At 39.1% G+C, this 17,039-nt stretch overlaps 1 protein-coding gene across 1 annotated transcript; it reads right to left on the bottom strand.

Moving 5' to 3' along the window:
• Positions 1 to 9,508: 9,508 nt before the first annotated feature.
• Positions 9,509 to 14,841, bottom strand: LOC138007063 (alpha-1A adrenergic receptor-like). The gene is made up of 2 exons (XM_068853761.1): positions 14,706 to 14,841; positions 9,509 to 13,089 (listed from the first exon to the last, which is right to left on the bottom strand). Exons 1-2 carry the CDS (start codon positions 14,726 to 14,728, stop codon positions 11,973 to 11,975), a joined length of 1,140 nt encoding a protein of 379 aa, XP_068709862.1. The 5' UTR covers positions 14,729 to 14,841; the 3' UTR covers positions 9,509 to 11,972.
• Between the last annotated feature and the right edge of the window lie 2,198 nt (positions 14,842 to 17,039).

The raw sequence follows: 17,039 nt of genomic DNA, 5'->3' as shown, positions 1-17,039 counted from the left end.
AGACAAATGATGCTCTCATTTTCTCTGGTAATAGTTGAGGTTTCATTTAAAGGAAAATTTCTCCTCAAAATAACATGTCTGTAATAATGCAACATGCCGGTCATCAGTACAGGTACAGATATTTCTCCCAATTAGTATTAAAAGAAATGTGTCGCGAACATTGAGGAGAATGTGCTTGTCCAGCAGTGGAACTTACAGAATTAGGTCGGATGGCACAGTTTTTATCACTTTCTAGATTGTTGTATTAATCGATTGATACAACAAAAATGGTATCAAGAACATGCCGTAACACTGGTAAACAATTTATGGAAATGTTCTAAATATCACCAATGTTTAGGGACATTTTTGATTCCATTTTTATTGTGTCAACTGCTGAAGAATGGTTGTATTAATCCATCACGTAAACTTGTTGGAATGTGATAGAAATCGATGTCAGCCACCTTGAATAAAATTGCAAGAAGTGCATTATGAAGGATTGTAATGGTTGTAAGGCTCTGCTGTCTTTGAATAATTTTGAATAATCGTAATATGTTACAACTTTGTTGTTGTTGTTGTTGTTGTTGTTGTTGTTGAAATTAACAGTTAAGGATAAAAGAGATCTTGTTCAATAAAAATCAATGTTAGATGTTTTCAGTTGACGCCGTTGGTGTCTTAGATGTCTTCATAGTAGCATACAGTCAAGGAAAACAGAAATGTCGTCAATCTTAAGTTTCAATGTTTTCAGTACCTTACGATGACTCGCAAAATAAAGATTATTTTAAAATCATAAAACCAACATGTTTAAACAATGCAGATAAGTGCTTTCTCCACTTCTGTCTTCGTCTTGCAAAGTATTGCATCGACTTTCCAAATCTGCCATCTGTTGAGAAGAAATGTGAGCACTGATCCTTGGAACTACCACCTGGTAGTCTTCCTCCTCTGCAGGGAATGGTCCTGATGGATCAAATCCATATTCATGTGCGCTGTCGGTCTCAAATACACTCGCCACTCCAGCATAACTAGACTGTTCATTCTCAAGCATACCAGATGTATATAACTGTAGTGGAGAACAGTTTCTTTCAGAGGATAAGGGATGGCTTTGCCATTGGTTTTTTAACTCTTCTAAGCACCCTAATTCTGGGGATGTATATGTAATGTAATGGAAATAAATGCAGTTCATTAAGAGGATCTGTCCTGCAAGTGGGCAAATGTTCTTGCAAAGAAACAAAGTACGCCAGAATAGACATCTCTGTGTGCTCTCTTGACGCGGCAGTTGTGTACGGAACTGCCGGTTATGATGCTACCCCTACCAACACCTCTCTGTTCTAACATGAATTGTGCCACTTTAAAATTTTCCATACCGTAGTCGCTTCACACCCTAGATGGTAATCCGTAGCTGTTAACTCCATTGACAAACTGCTCCAACATTGTGTTAGCTGTATTGTCATTACAGCAGTCCGCGTAAATTATAAGGCGGGAATATCCATCAACGCATGGGTTATGAGTCGCCATCTGATAAGTTTGTGATTGCTGTCAATGTGCCACAAACCCTTTGGAGTTGGAACACTTTACTTTCTTCTGTAAATTTCTGGTCGTCACCTCAAAGCTGTGCTAATAGGGACTTTAAGCAAATCGCTACGGCTGGCGCTAATACGGCTGCCGGAAGTAAATTTTCCCCAAAATGAGACACTGCGCAAGTACGTCGGTTGCATCCAGCCGTAGCGTGAAATCTGACCATCGTTGGATATTTAATCCTCTACTCCTGAGAGCACCCAACAGTCTTGCCTGCCCAATATTGGGAGTTAAGGTTTGGATTTCTTGTAGTATTTTCTCTAAATCAGTATGTGAAATCTGAGTCCAGCTTAAGTCCTCGTCCCCAGTTATGCCATACATCATTCTTCTCCTCCTTAAAGTACTCTCACTCACTCCAAGTAAATCGGCTATTTTTTTCCACGGGAAATGCAGTTCTCTCGAAAAACGTATTTGTTCTTCCTCGATAACGTAACGTGAATGTCCTGGACCATTGCATGTGGAAATGGTTGGGCTACTATATGCAGTTTCCCTAGTTAAATCTGGAGCACCATGTCTATGTAGTTGTAGTAGATCACCCAAGTTCCTTACATTAGTCAGACGTACATTTAGGATTGGTAACACCTCAGCAAAACCACGATTGCTTTCAATCTCGGACATCAGCGACTGAGTGGTGTCTGCAGCAGCCATCAATCGACCAATAGCCTGATCAATATCCTCTAATGACAAGCTTTGCGACCTATACGCTTCTTCAAACGTTATTGTAGAAAGCAGTAGCTTAAGATTGTCGAAGAATAAAAACAATCCATATTCATTTCTTTCTCTCGCTGTGTCTCGACTCATACTTGGTCAAAGATCACCGTACCGCTGTCACTAGTTGATTTCGCTGAAAGCCCCATCAGGCGTGCGATGCATTTTATAGTTGGCCAAATAAAAAGTCCATCCAGTTGACCATATATAAAAAGTCTCAGGTTGGCCAAATAAAAGGTCAACAGTTGACCATATAAAAACCTAGATTGACCATACAAAAAGTCAACAGTTGACCATATAAAAAGTTAGGTTAACCATATAAAAAGTCAACAATTGACCAAATAAAAAGTCAGGTTGACCATACAAAAAATCACAAGTTGACCATACAAAAAGTCAGGTTGACCACATAAAAGGTCACAAGTTGACCATACAAAAAGTCAGGTTAACCATATAAAAAGTCAGAGATTAACCATGTAAAAAGTCATCTTGACCATATAAAAAGTCACAAGTTGACCATACAAAAAGTCAGGTTGACCGCATAAAAATTCACAGACCACATAAAACGTTAACTTGATCACATAAAAAGTCTAAGAGACCATATAAATAAGTAAACAATATTGACTAGTACGGCGCCCCATATTACAAGCAAAACAATCAACCAATCAGGCAAAAGTCTCCTTTGTTATGCTGACCGATGCTCGTACTTAATACCTCGTTTTTACTTGTGATATTGTTCTCAAACGATTGAGTGCCATGTTTGTGGCTAACGACAAACGATAGAATTACTTATGTCATGAAAACCTAGATTAAATCATCAGTACTGACTTATTTCTCTGTTGTGTGTTTCTGTGACAACTACCCGGAATTGATAATTATTGTAAGTGGGTAAGAACTGAGCTAAAATTAAACAAGCTAGTTAAATTCATTTAAAATAAAATTTCAGCCTGACGTTTGCCGAAAACGTGGTTTTAGCATCGAGATTAAGGTTTTGGTTTGCAACAAGGGACTAACCGTAGGTTTCTGTTTGTCATAATACTGTACATAAAAATTACATTCCAGTTATTAAAAACAAGAGTAAGTATTTATTTAACGTCTTTCCCAGGAAAAGGGGGGAGGGGGGGGACTCCCATATGGAACAGACGGGGATGCTCGTCGGAAATTTTGAATTTAACCCCTAAAGGAGACCATTTGGGCGTGGCTCAAGCTTTTTGTGACCCCTAAAGGAGACCAATCTGGGCGTGGCTTAAGCAAATTTTGACCCCTAAAAACAAGTTAAAAAGAAAATTTGACTTCTGTTTCTCTTCGCGAAACCCTAAAACCTTGGCGGCTTAAAATATTTACGCTTTGCCCTAAACACCTTAAGCGAGACCAAAATCCAAAATTTACACCCCTAAGACGACGAGCATCCCCGTCTGTTTCATATGGGATTCCCCCCCCCCCCTCCGGAACGAAGTGTTTTAGAACTTCTTTTTGGCTTTGTGTGTCTTAGGAAGCCCATAAAGATGGGCAAGTCCTAAAATCTTTGGAGTCGGAAAGTGAAGTGGCAACCTATGTTCTTCCGACTTGATTATCCAATTGGCCTCATAAATTCAACCATTAATATGTTTATTCAAAATATTGTAACCAAGCCAGAATAGAAAACCGACGATGGCAACATGATCAGAATAGTTCTTCCCTTCAAAGATCAGATAGCCGCTAATGCAGTTAGTGGGAAATTACGTGATCTGAGCAATACGATTGCTGTCGCTTTACAGCCAGTATTTTTTTGCAAAAAATTGCAGCAGGATGTTAAGCCGAAAGAAATTAAGCAGAGTATTGTAGGTCAGCATTGCGTTGTTTACAAATTTGCATGTGATTTGTGTGATGTAGATTATGTCGGTTATACAGCCCAACACCTTCATCAACGCATTGCTGGACACAAGTATTCAGCTATCGGTAAACACCTTTTGGAAGTGCACGATGACAAAAATCGTCTCAATGAGGACCAATTTCGTGTTCCTAAGAAGTGACACGGGAAATTTGACTGCCTCGTTTACGAAATGCTATTTATCAAAGAACTAAGGCCTAGCCTTAATACTCCGAGTGACTCCATCAGTGCTAAACTCTTTGTTTAGCTTGTACAGCTTGTAGCATATCTTTCTGTTACCTTTTCTCTTAATGAACTATTGGCTTTTTGTTTTGTTTTTGTTTTTTTTTTGAATTTATAGAATATTCATACTTTTTTTTTCACTTGATAATGACGTCCGAGAACTTCGAAACGTCGTGTATTTTTAACTGTTTTTACAACATTTCTTAAATACAGGAGTCCATGCACCCCTTTTTAAGTTTTCGGCCATGCTGCCGTCTCTATGAAAGGGTTGAAAATCGTCCATAATGATGGGCAATTTCCTTTGAGATCATTCTTAAGAGCCTTGGAGGCAAGCCATCATGAACCGAAGCCCTATTGGCATTCAGACTTTCCATTTCTTTAATTAACTCTGCTGGCTGTACGTTGGAGAAAGTGAACGGTGGTCTATCAGACCCACTCAACGTTTCCTTTATGTTTTATACACAAATATGTGCGCTAAAATGTTCTCCCTTTAAGTTTAGGATGTCTGTCCCGCCGATGTTGTTTGCCCTTGTGGAGAAATACTTAGCAAAGTGTTCCGCAACCGTTTCCTGATTTGTTTCTAGATTACCATTTATATTAAGAGTGATGTTGTTTCCAGCACATGAATCCTTTTTCTGATTTAAGAATTTAAGAAGAAATAAAAGGTGTTGTACAATTTTTTAGGGTTAGAGTTCAGATTATTGCATACCTTTTGCCAGTAGGACTTGATTGATTTGCGTCTTAAATTGGTAGCCTCATTATGTCATTTGTCCTTGAGTTCCAGATTTAACTGTGTTCTGGTTTTACTGAACTGTTTTAAAAACTTCCTTTTCTTTCTAATAGCTCCCTTCCATTCGCTTGTCATGTAAGGGACGCCTTGTGCTCGCACCCTTAGCTTCTTAAGGAAGTTCGCGCTAATTGTTTGTGCGCAACGTTACTGCGCAGGTAACGTGACTGTAATATGTCACGCATTACTCCGAGCATTAGTGAAACCTTTGCAAAAACCGTGGACGATAAGTCTTCCACAGCGTTGGATCAGAGAAGATCGTGATCAGTCAAAATTGATTAAAAAATATTTACGAAAGTCAAGCAGACTACTGCACGACTGATATTCGAGTTGTTTTATCAGTCGTGCACTAGCCTACTTGACTTTCATAAATATTTTTCAACGCCGGGGAAAAAATTCCAGGCCGGCAAAAGAATGGCACATTTATTTCCAAATCATCATGAAACGTTAAAGAGAAGTGAGCGGGAGGGTGTAAAAGCTCTGGAAAAGGTAGCTGATCGAGTAGTGGCTGAAAGTTTGGAAAACTCGAGGACAAACCGTTGCGTAATTTTGATGGGGCTGTTTTTTTCAAATGTTTTTATTGCCCTACGAACTGCCCATTGCTACTGCGCATTTTTTCGCGCATGTCACGCACACGTCATGCATGACAGTCCACGAAGGTAAACACGATGCTAAAGGCGCAAACATTTTCCATAAGAATGGAACGTGAAAGCGTGTGGCATCATGGGATAGCTGTGGACCCAGGTCTTCTCGGAAATGTCACGCAATGACGTGACAGTGAGAATATACCACCGCTTTGAGAGCTTCGCAGCGATTTTACTCTCTTGAATTCTCGGTGACCCCTATTTTTCTTTCCGTAGATCCCTTCCTTTTCTGATTTTGTCCATTTTAACAAAAAACAAAAGAAATCTGTGTGAGAAAAGTTACAAATATTTCGCCTTTTGTGCTCTCGTGCGACCGAAGTTTTCTTTTTTAGACTAATATGTATTGTTTGTCAAGGGCTATTTCACCTCAGAAAAAGACATCAGCTGCAAAGATTAATTTAGTTATATTAGTTAAGTTGAATTGAGTACGTTTACCTGATCTAAATTTCCCTAATGTAGCTTTTTTATTGCTGACACTTGTAAGCTAAGATCACAGGCAGACCACTCTATGTGTTTGTGGTTTAGTATATGTTTATATCTATGAGCGTTATGAATAAAGCTCTGAAAATTGCACATCTAAATCACATCTCGGACTGAATATCCCAATAAAGTTAAATGAAACCTTAATCGACTCATGTATGGTGTTTTTTCGCCTTCTTGGGCCGTCTAAAGCGTCTTATAGCGAAATTACTTTTGGCCGGTGACGGTTAAAACAAGAGAGGGAGACAAGGCTTGAAACTTAGCGGCCGTCAGCCGCGACCTTCTCCACTTCAAACTGGAATTCACGCAAAAATACTGAAATCTCACCTGAATGGCGACGGATCTTGATAGATCTACCAATCAACGCTTGGCTTCCTGCGGCAGCCCGCCGATTGGTAGATTTGAAACGGCCTGCATTCCTTGAATTCCCTTGGTCGCTGAGTTTGGCACCGATCATATTTAGAAAGCTATATTTGTGACTTCAGCATCGATTTTCTCGGAAACTGTTGGAGGGATGAAGCTCAAATTCGGCGAAGAGATAGAGAAAAAACTCATCTATCAAGATCCGTTACCATTCAGGTGAGATTTTCAGTATTTTTGCGTGAATTCCAGTTTGAAGTGGAGGAAGTCGCGGCTGACGGCCGCTAATTATAAGTTGTAAGCCTTGTCTCCTTCTCTTGTCTTAACCCTCACCGGCCAAAACGTAATTTCGCTATAAGACGCTTTAGACGGCCCAAGAAGGCGAAAAAACACCATACATGAGTCGATTAAGGTTTCATTTAACTTTATTGGGATATTCAGACCGAGATGTGATTTAGATGTGCAGTTTTCAGAGCTTTATTCATGACGCTCCTAGATTCTCTTCGTTTCATATAAACATATAATAAACCACGAACACATAGAGTGGTCTGCCTGTGCTAAGATTGTCTTAAAATAACGCAAGCTTCTAAAAGTGCACCTCATTATCTCGAAAACGAGCTCGGTGAGTCCCCATTTTTTTGTCTTTTTGGCAAAAGTAGATCGTTACCTTTCTGCGTGCAAGTTCAACAAAAATCTGTAGGTGGGAACAGTTTGGGCGCGAACGTCCTTAAGTTTAAAATGAATGCATGTTTTTTAAAGTTAGGGTTAGGGTTAGGGTTAGGGTTAGCATAATGTGCTTGATAACCGATTCTACTTTTCTATCTCAGACGGACGGACGTACATACGTACAGACCGTCGATGACGTCATGGCTATAAAACCAAAATTTCTCGCATCGATGGGTTACTATATGGTGCTCCGCGCGTCCGCGTCTTCGGCCTCGGCTTCGGTCCTTAAGAACCAAGAGCCCACCTCTTGCAAACAATTTTTGCTTTTTTTACCTTAAACTCTTTGGTTGAAAAAATATCTAGCTGACTTCACTTGTTGATTTGATGGCTTAGCGGTCAGTGCAAAGCAAACTTAATCATCGACGTCCAATGATGCGAGGATTCGAATCCATGGCGCGGCATGGAATGTTTTAGAAGCTCCAGGTCCGTTGGTAGTAATGTTAGGAACAGTAAGGAAGTAGGGACGGCAAGGAAGAGACGGTAATACTAGTAGTAGTAAGACTTTATTTAAACACGGAAAATCATCAGTTAAGCTTTACTAGTTAAAAACTAAAACTATTTATCACTGCTTTACATGATTGCCGTGTGGGACTCCGCTCGGTATGCTGGATGCCTTCTTCAAGTTTCGCTTAAAGTGATCAACAGATCCAACTTTCTTTAAGCTATTGGCAAGTTATTCCATAATGTGGCCTCACTATACACACCACAAAACAAAAGGTCAGAAGCACACTTGCGTTTCTTTTCCTTCTAACAACGCAGGGGTTTTTAGGAGGTCCACACGCCGTAAATTATAAAGTACCTTTGTTATCCTCTTATTTCAGGAATTTCATGTGTTTGCTTTGCGTTTTTGTACGATTTCACTGTTCGCTGTTGTGAAATGAAATTAATAATTATAATTAACCATAATTTCTGTGCAACTGTTTTGGTGAGTCCGATCTTTCATTCTGTTGTTGGAACAAGCCCAAGGCTTGATAGTAGTCGTAGTTGTCCGTTTTTGTAGAGAGAACATGCCGTTGATTTCATGCTACTGAAATGAAATGCCAGTTGGGGTTCTTAATCATGTTCTTTTAAGTTTCTTTCATATTATTAAAAGTGAGGTGCCTGTGAACTAGCTTGATAGCTAAGTGCACTTCAACCATGAACAAAGAATTTACCACTTTACCATGAAGGCCCCATAGATAGCCCATGATATTCCATATGGGATGTTTCTCTTATACATCAACAACACAGGTGTGTGTGACCTGGAAAGGTTTCTGATGTTTGGGTAGTGTCTGAAATACTCTATGGTGTGGTACGGGAATCACCTGCAATGGTTTTTTTTCCAGCATCAAAATTGCCAGGGAAAGGGGCATAGTTATGTTCTCGTCAAAAAACGTGAGCGATAGGCGCATGTACAGTACTGATTAAGATCTTGTAGATTTACCCCCTCCTGGACAAATATACCCATACATACCAGTAACTTGTAATAACTTGCCTTTATGAATATGACTGCATTTCCATTAGTAGGGCTAACGCTCACATGGTTCAGATGGGGTAGAAACCTAGCACTTCACATTACACTCTAATCAGTTAAGTCTGTTTTGAACGTGAGTACACGTAATATTGGTACATTAAATCAAACATGTGCTCACAAATTCAATAGTCTTGACATCGAAGACGAGATTAGCTTTGGACCGTTCTGGATGGACATTTAAGATCTTCACAACGCGAGCAAACTTAATAAAAGACCCAATAGAGGGAGGGAAAATGTTCAATATATTCCTAGATATGTTAAACACGATGGATCATGCCTACTTCTAAATTTTTGCGTTTCACAATTGCTGAACGAATGGATGAGGAACTGCTTAGTCGGCGGACTACAATGATCGTCGGTGTAGCTTCTTTTCTGGCATATTTTTGCTTCAGATTCCACGCTTTTGAAGTTGAAAATAGCTGATATGGCATCATCTGTAAGGTCACGTCTTCGTGGCTTGAAAGCTGGGCCAAGCAAACCCCTTACTTCCAGATTTCTTTAAAGCTGTCTAGTGTGAAATGGTCTGCACAAACGCGTGAATATTTAGTGGGTTCAAACGATTACCTTTTAAGTTTTATGAGCCATTCTTCCCGTGGTTTTGGGTTGTCGTGAAACTTGAACGTGCTTCATTGTTCCTGCAATTTTTTGCAGCACAAAACACCATTATTTTCTGCTAAAGAGGATACTGAATTTTGAAAGATTTGTATCCCGTGCTTTTTCAGCACACCAATAGTGACGTCACAACTATAATTATTTCCAATGAATTCCCAATTGACCCGACCGCTCTACGACAGTGAAAGCCGAAAAAAAGCACTTTTCAACATTCAATATCTCTGCGATACTATACCTGCCTTCTCTGAAACTTTTTATCATTAATGTTCGTTAAAAGGTTTAATACAATATCGATCCTCGGAGTTTGCAGAGAAAACGATTTATCAGCGGTTTCCAGATAAAATTCAGGATTTACATCTACAGCTGAAATATCTTCCGCTAGTACTTGCGCAATATTTTTAAAGTGTTCGTTAATAGTTTCTGCTATATCAACCGGATATTACTTTTATCAGCTTTGATCTTTAAGATATTGGACGTCCTTCCGCTGTTACGGGAGGTTAGCTCGCTAATTAGGTTCCATTTTTTGACATAGCTGGGCGGTGCGGCCCAGTGGTTAGGCCCCTTCCTTTTTGATCAGGAGTCCCCGGGTTCAAGACTCCTTCTGACAACTCCTTGAATTTGTTCCTGATAGTCCCAAGTTAAACTTCTCAACCTCACTTGTAAATACAGGGAAGGGTTAAGTTTTTACAAACGTTGGCCGTGTAGCACTTATATTTAAACAGGCTTAACTGATTAGGGTGTAATGTGAACTGCTAGTTTTGTACCCCATATTAACCACGTGAGGTGGTTTATATGGTGGGAATTGAACCCACGACCTTCGGGTTTAAATTAGCCCTACTATGTTAGTGGGGCTAACGCTCACATGGTTCACATGAGGTACAAAACATGGCCAACGTTTGTAAAAACGAAACCATTCCTTGTACTCGTACATGTTCATTGCCGTGAGTTTTACATCTTCAGGTCCCACGGCCTGCTCCCGTCCGACCTTGTACCTCAGTCCGTAGAGCAGCGGTGATCGAACCTGAAAGTCGTGGGTTCAATTCCCACCATGGTCAGAGTTTTTCTCTGTCCTTGTGTGGGCCCATTTCCTTAAGTAGGGCTAACGCTCACGTGGTTCATATGGGGTACAAAACTAGCACTTCACATTACACCCTAATCAGTTAAGTCTGTTAACTTGTAAATAGCCAACTGGTTTGTGTCCGACCAGTTTGGATTCTTAACAGTTGTTTTTTCGTTGATTGTGTTTTGTTGGCCCTGAAAAGCCCCTATGAGGAATGATCAATTAAGTATGTATGTATGTAACATCACGACTTCGTTGACTCGTAGTAGTAGTAGTAGTAGTAGTAGTAGTAGTAGTAGTTGTTGTTGTTGTTGTTGTTGTTGTTGTTGCTGTCGTTGTTGTTGTAGTAGTAGTTTATTGATACATATTACATTCATGAGTTCAGGAATCGTTTAATTAAATGTGAACGTGTCACATTGTCACATCAAAGACTAGAGTATTTGTAGTTTTTGACTCTGAAGACTTCCGCTCAGTTGTCGAATTGTCAGTCAATTATGAAGCTTAAGCAAAGACAACGACGACAGTTACGAGAACAACACAAAACAAAAGGTCAGAAGCACACTTGCGTTTCTTTTCCTTGTAAGAACGCAGGGGATTTTAGGAGGTCCACATCAGCTGAATAGCTGCCAAAACTCCAACCTGCTCAAACAAATAAATGACAAAATGATAGACACCAATTTTATGCCCAAATATGGACAAAAGTAAGATCGAAGGTGCAGGCGCGGGAAAATGCACGAGCTACGTTACATCCACATGAAGAAATCTTTGAACTCAAACCCCAGCAGAATCATAATGAAATGCTTCAAGATCATGAACTTCTGAACTGTTTTAATGAACAAAAACAATAGTTCTGCGCGCCGCGCGCGTGCGTTTTACATTTTGATACGATTCTTTGTCATTCTAATCCTGACAACGACGTGAAATGACCAATTTTGAGGAAGTGTGGAGGACACAAACCTCACGTTGAATTTTCAGTTTTCTCTAGAAATATCCACACCGCTCTCACCAATTTTATTCTTGGAATGTGGACACACACTTTCCATGCCGAGCGACTTGTGGTAATCGCAGAATTATTACTATAACGGGAGAAAGTATGTTTAGACAGGATTCTCGTAGCCGTCGTCGTCATCCTTGTTTATAAGGTCCCTAATGTCATCCTAAACAGTTCTTTTCGGTAGGACATTCACTCAGACGCTTCACTTAAATAAAAATTTAAAAAAACATCAAAGCGCTTGCTACGCTGTTTTTTTTTTTTTTTTTTTTTTTTGGATGGTCATGGTAAGAAAGTATTAATAAACTTGTGACTGTCCCTTAGTTTCAACAAAACAATGTCTTCCTACTGTAATACTCTTTAAAATTTGTTGAAAATATCTTTTCCTTGAAGAACGCTGCGTGTATCATTTCATTGTTGGCACAAAATACCAGTGAGTTACCAGGTGGCGTCAGATCAATGTCGGAGAAGAAAGGCCATTCCCATCGTCATTCATTTCTATATTATTTCTGCTTCCACACCTGCTGAATTTCCTCCTACATTCTCCATTACTGCTTCGGTTTCCAGATGACAAGGAAAAAGCATTTCCTTGAGAAGAAAAAATAGATCCCCTTGGTAGAGTGAGTCGCCTGGATAGTGTACCAATGGCAGCAACCGATTCCTCACGAGAACGCTCCAGCTTTCCGCGCCACCGCCTAAAAAGTCTCTTGAAAGCCTTTCTATAGGTTTTGTTTAAACAAGTGTATAAAACAGGGTTCAAGCAGCTGTTTAGATATTCTAGCCATTTCGCGCATTTGAAAACAAATATGGGGAAAAACTCCTTTTTATGCATGAACACAATACTAGAAATAAAGAACGGAGCCCAGCAGAAAACAAATGCACCAATAACCACTGCTATTGTCTTTGCAGCTTTGACTTCCATGGTAAAGGTCATGCCTTGACGAATTTGTTGGGCTTGGCGTCGGGCTACGATATATATTCTACTGTACATTGCTATCATAAACATTAGCGGAAGCAAAAAGCTTGCTACGAACACGAAATATTGATAACCACCCGGCTGAGGCCATTCCAAAAGTCGCAAACTGGACGGAACGATGGCATAAAACCAAGCACAAGTCAGGATCAGGAGTGCTTTCGATGGCGTCATAATATATGGATAAGTGAAAGGTGCAGTTATAGCCACGTGTCTGTCAACACTAACTGCTGCTAAGTTCATAATCGATGCTGTGCCGAAGAAAATATCCATACAATTCCAGAAGATATTTACATGGCCTGTCACTATCTTTGGGTTGGATAAGTCTGTTAGCTGTAATATCAACCAAAACGGCATCCCTAGAATTGCCACTAAGATATCAGAAATGGCCAGACTGATAATAAAGTAGTTGCAAATCGTTCTCAGGTCCCTGAAAGTGTAAAAGCTTGCGCAAACAATTGCGTTTCCTGCTATAGTCAGTACAATCAAGGAACCCACTGCAACAGCACCTAAAATGCTTCTGAAATCCGTGTAAAACAAAGGTGCAGACGCCGTGAAACTGGCGTTACCAGAAATGTTATTGGCCATTGGAGTTCTGGAAAAGGAAGAAATAGTACGAGCAATTTCAGTTTTACACGTCGCTCTGTTGGACTCTGTATGTCTACTGTGGATAAAGATAAAGGTTTCAAGAAAGAACACCTGTTACATAAAGGAAGCTTTTGATAACTCTTAACCACAGCTCTATGCACAGCGTCAAGCTATTTCAGTCAAACTTCAAAACACTAAAATAAGTCTGCATCAATCAAGACCAAAAAACAATGGTGTAGTTTTGTTGCCAATAACAATTGAAGTGCACTAGCCAGGTTTTTCAAGTTTGGAGACGGCGTCTGTAGAAAGTCGCCAAAAATTAAATACGAAGAGCTCTTTGTGCAATAAATAGAGGATATTACATGGCCACGCGGGGATAATAATTTTATCTTCTCGTGCTGGAAGTATCTCTCACTCGTTCACTTCGCTCACACGTGAGAGATATTCAGCACCAGAAGATAAAACTCGTATTCCCAAGCGGCCATGTAATGTTCTGTTTTTTTAGATATTGATGAAATGTCCAGATGTAAAGCAACTGGTTTTCTTCATTTTCAAAATGATAAAAAAGTGGTCACCAACCGCTAAAAGACGCATTTTTGTAACATGAAACAAAATATGAAATTTATGAAAAACAAATCATGATGATGTAAAATTTTGCAATAAAAATGTTAATGAAGTAGAGAAGAATTATATTAAAGCACAAAAGTATCTTATATACGATGAAGAAGAAGCTTGTGATTTATTGGCTAATCGTGTTCGTTACCATGACGACACCTATATTCTTGCATGTGAAAGATAAAAATGATATGTTCACTGCGCGCGGTGAAGATATGATTTTTTAGTAAAAGAAAAAATCCTGGTATTTCATCAGTATTTATAGAATAAATGTATTTCATATCTTGTCAGTGGGTTGTCAGGAATGCTGTAGGTGTGAGCTAGAGTACTAATTTAGATTTTTACCCAGTGTTGACCTAAAAACAGCAAATTTAGCATGACAGTGCCCTTTAAAACACAAGCCATTGGCACTCGTGTCATGTTACATCATTATCATTGTTAATGTGCACAACAGCCTGTCAAGGCAACAAAAAATATGAGACAGAGGGAGTATAGGTTGTGGACCGAAGTTGTGACAAAGTCAATTGAACGAGTTAGGTATTGATGTAAGGACAAAGCATGCATGCAAAGGTTTAATGATATGACATCAAGCAATATACAACCTTATCGCTTATTTTTCGTCATTTTATAGGAAAAACGGCTGTTATTTTCCCCAGGCTCTTTTTTTACATTGCTTCATTAACTGCGATGATATTTTGCTAACAAAACCATTTCATTGTTATTGTTGCGATATTGCAACGTCCCTCGGAATAATAATTTGAAAATTGTCCCTTCAGGTCAGACTTGCCGAGCAGAGGTTCAAAAGTTCAATTATACTACCCAGAAGACGCTTCGCTTTGATGCCAAACATTCGAAATTAAACACGCATGGCTACAACTATCGAGACTAGATCAGTTAGGAAGGATAGTTATTGACTGCCGCACAATGATTACTTTCAGACTAGGACATACTTTGTAAGCATAATCCACGCAATAAATTAATTCTATAACTCCCATAGTCATAACATACCCAGTGAGTGCTACAGTGACCATAGAACATGTACTCAAAGTACTAAGTAAAACAAAGGCTGATTCCCTGAGTAACCAGGACTTCTAGAGAACTCCAAAGCAAGTAATTATCACAACAAGCCCTGTTCGCGTTTTTGTGTCTTGTCTAATTTCTTTGTTTGAGTGTTTGAGTAGGCTTTGGCAAACATACACTGCTGTCAGAAAAAGGAAATTGTCAACCAATGCTCGAATTCCTCTCGAGGCCGTGCATTCTTCGATGACAATGAACGCAACTGTATAAGACTAAAAAAAAAGTCGGATTTGTGCTTCAATTGACCCTGAAAATTAAAATTTTGAGTTAAAAATTACTTGTTTCCAAAAACAAGACTTCCTTAGTAATAAATTTAACTTTTAATGTAAAGTCAGTGATACAAATGCAAAGCGCGAGCTGTCAACATTTGGGTTTTAAAGGGTAAACAAATTAGAGTGTTTTCTGGACAAAATTTACAAGAAGCAAAGTTTAAAACAAGGAATTTCTTATTTTCACCATTTTATTCGATAATTCTAGATGAAATGGTAGCAAAGTTGTATCTAAAAACAATCAAAACAAAGACTTTGCTCAATAACAGTACATTTGTGCAACGTCACCTGTCAATTTAAGAAAAAAGGTATGGGCGAAAAATAAATAGAAAAATTCCACAAGCATTTTTACCACTTCAGACAAAACTTCCTGCATTTTTAATGAATATCGTGCGTGTTGGGCAGAATCCACGGTCCATCTCTTTCTAAAATGTTAATCAGTTTTTTATTGTGTTTCAGAGTAGCACTGCGGTTGCGATTTCCACTCTCGACTGCGGGGTACGATACTTCGCGGTACTCCTGATCAGCGCCTCGGTGTTGATTGCATCCAAAGTGCGGCAGTGTAAGTTAAAGAGAACGTATACAATCAACATAGTAACTTATTATATATTACAATTACTGCATATGAGAAGGATCTCCATGATTAACTGCACATGCTGAATCGCTTAAAAACACTAGCAATATCTCCCCACTGCGGACAAATTAGTGATATTACTTCGTCTATCATGATTCTGATGATTCACCACTCAACCTTGCTGATGACTCTATATATAGCGGCGTGACAGACTGCGAATTCAATTTTAAGTCCTTTTCCTCGAAGCAAGGTAAAAGAGATTTTTTTCGGAGACGAAAAGGCGAAAATGTTAATCAAATGCTTGCCCAATTCACTTTTGAAGAAAAAAGTACCACTAATTACAATTTACTTGGAAGGTATTTCCTTTCACTCTACTCCCTCTCCATCCACAGTTTATATTACGAAAAATGTAAAAGTATTAATTCCAAGTTTGAGCTGTGAAATTGCAAATACTTTTGTTAAATGTGAAGTCTATCAGCAACAGAAGTTATTTGTAATCCACTAAGTCAGTGGATTGTCTTCAGTACTAAAATCCTACAAGCAGCAAAACAAACTCTCGAAATCTTCTCTTTTTGGTTGTAATTGCCTCTGATTCCTCATTATTTCCCCGAAAGCTGGTCAGTAAGGACCGGGCAAGAAACAATCTAGTCGGTTTACTGAATAACTTGAGCACAAAAAGCTTTTTCTTATTGCTTTTCCATTAGTTGGGTGATCTGTAAAGGAATATTAGCTTTAACTTACCTATGTCTGAAGCCGATGTAAAGCTAAATTTACCCTTTTTATGGATTGTACATTACATTGCTTCCTTCTCAATGTTGGCAGATGAGAAGATTACCTCTGTCGTGATTCACAAAGCAATTTGGCATGTGCCTTTCAAACCCCCGCTGGTTTTTTAGTTTCTAGTCAAGGCAATTCAACAGATAACAACATGAAGATTCCATTGACGAACCGCAGAAGCTGAGTGGGTCAAAGATTTCGCTTACAACTGTGACATTGCTCCGCTTTCAAAACCATAACCAATCGTTCGTTAATTTGCTTAAATTCAGCTATCCTCCATGCTTTTGCCTTTTTTGTATTCTTGACAAAAGAAAAAGCGAAGCAATTCATTTTACACAGGTACTGAGGTTTCCTGTTAGTGTGCATCGAATACGAAAGAGACGAACTTGCACTTTGCATTTGACGCTGGGTGAAAGAGTTGGTTTCAATCATAAAAAATGTTAATGTTTTAGATCCTAAAATCATATTAACATTCGTCTTTCCGTCGTTCAAAATATGTTATGTTTCCAATAATATAGAAGCAATTTAACTTTCTGTGGGTAAAGTGGTATTAATTACTTGTAGAATGGCAAATTGAAAACAGTACCATCGAGAAGAACAAGATCAAGTTGTCCCAGTATAGGTAGTTATGAGACGCCATGTGAT

This window comes from Montipora foliosa, chromosome 6 (assembly GCF_036669935.1).
Source record: "Montipora foliosa isolate CH-2021 chromosome 6, ASM3666993v2, whole genome shotgun sequence".
NCBI lineage: Eukaryota > Metazoa > Cnidaria > Anthozoa > Scleractinia > Acroporidae > Montipora > Montipora foliosa.
This window is presented reverse-complemented; position numbering and strand designations above follow the sequence as displayed.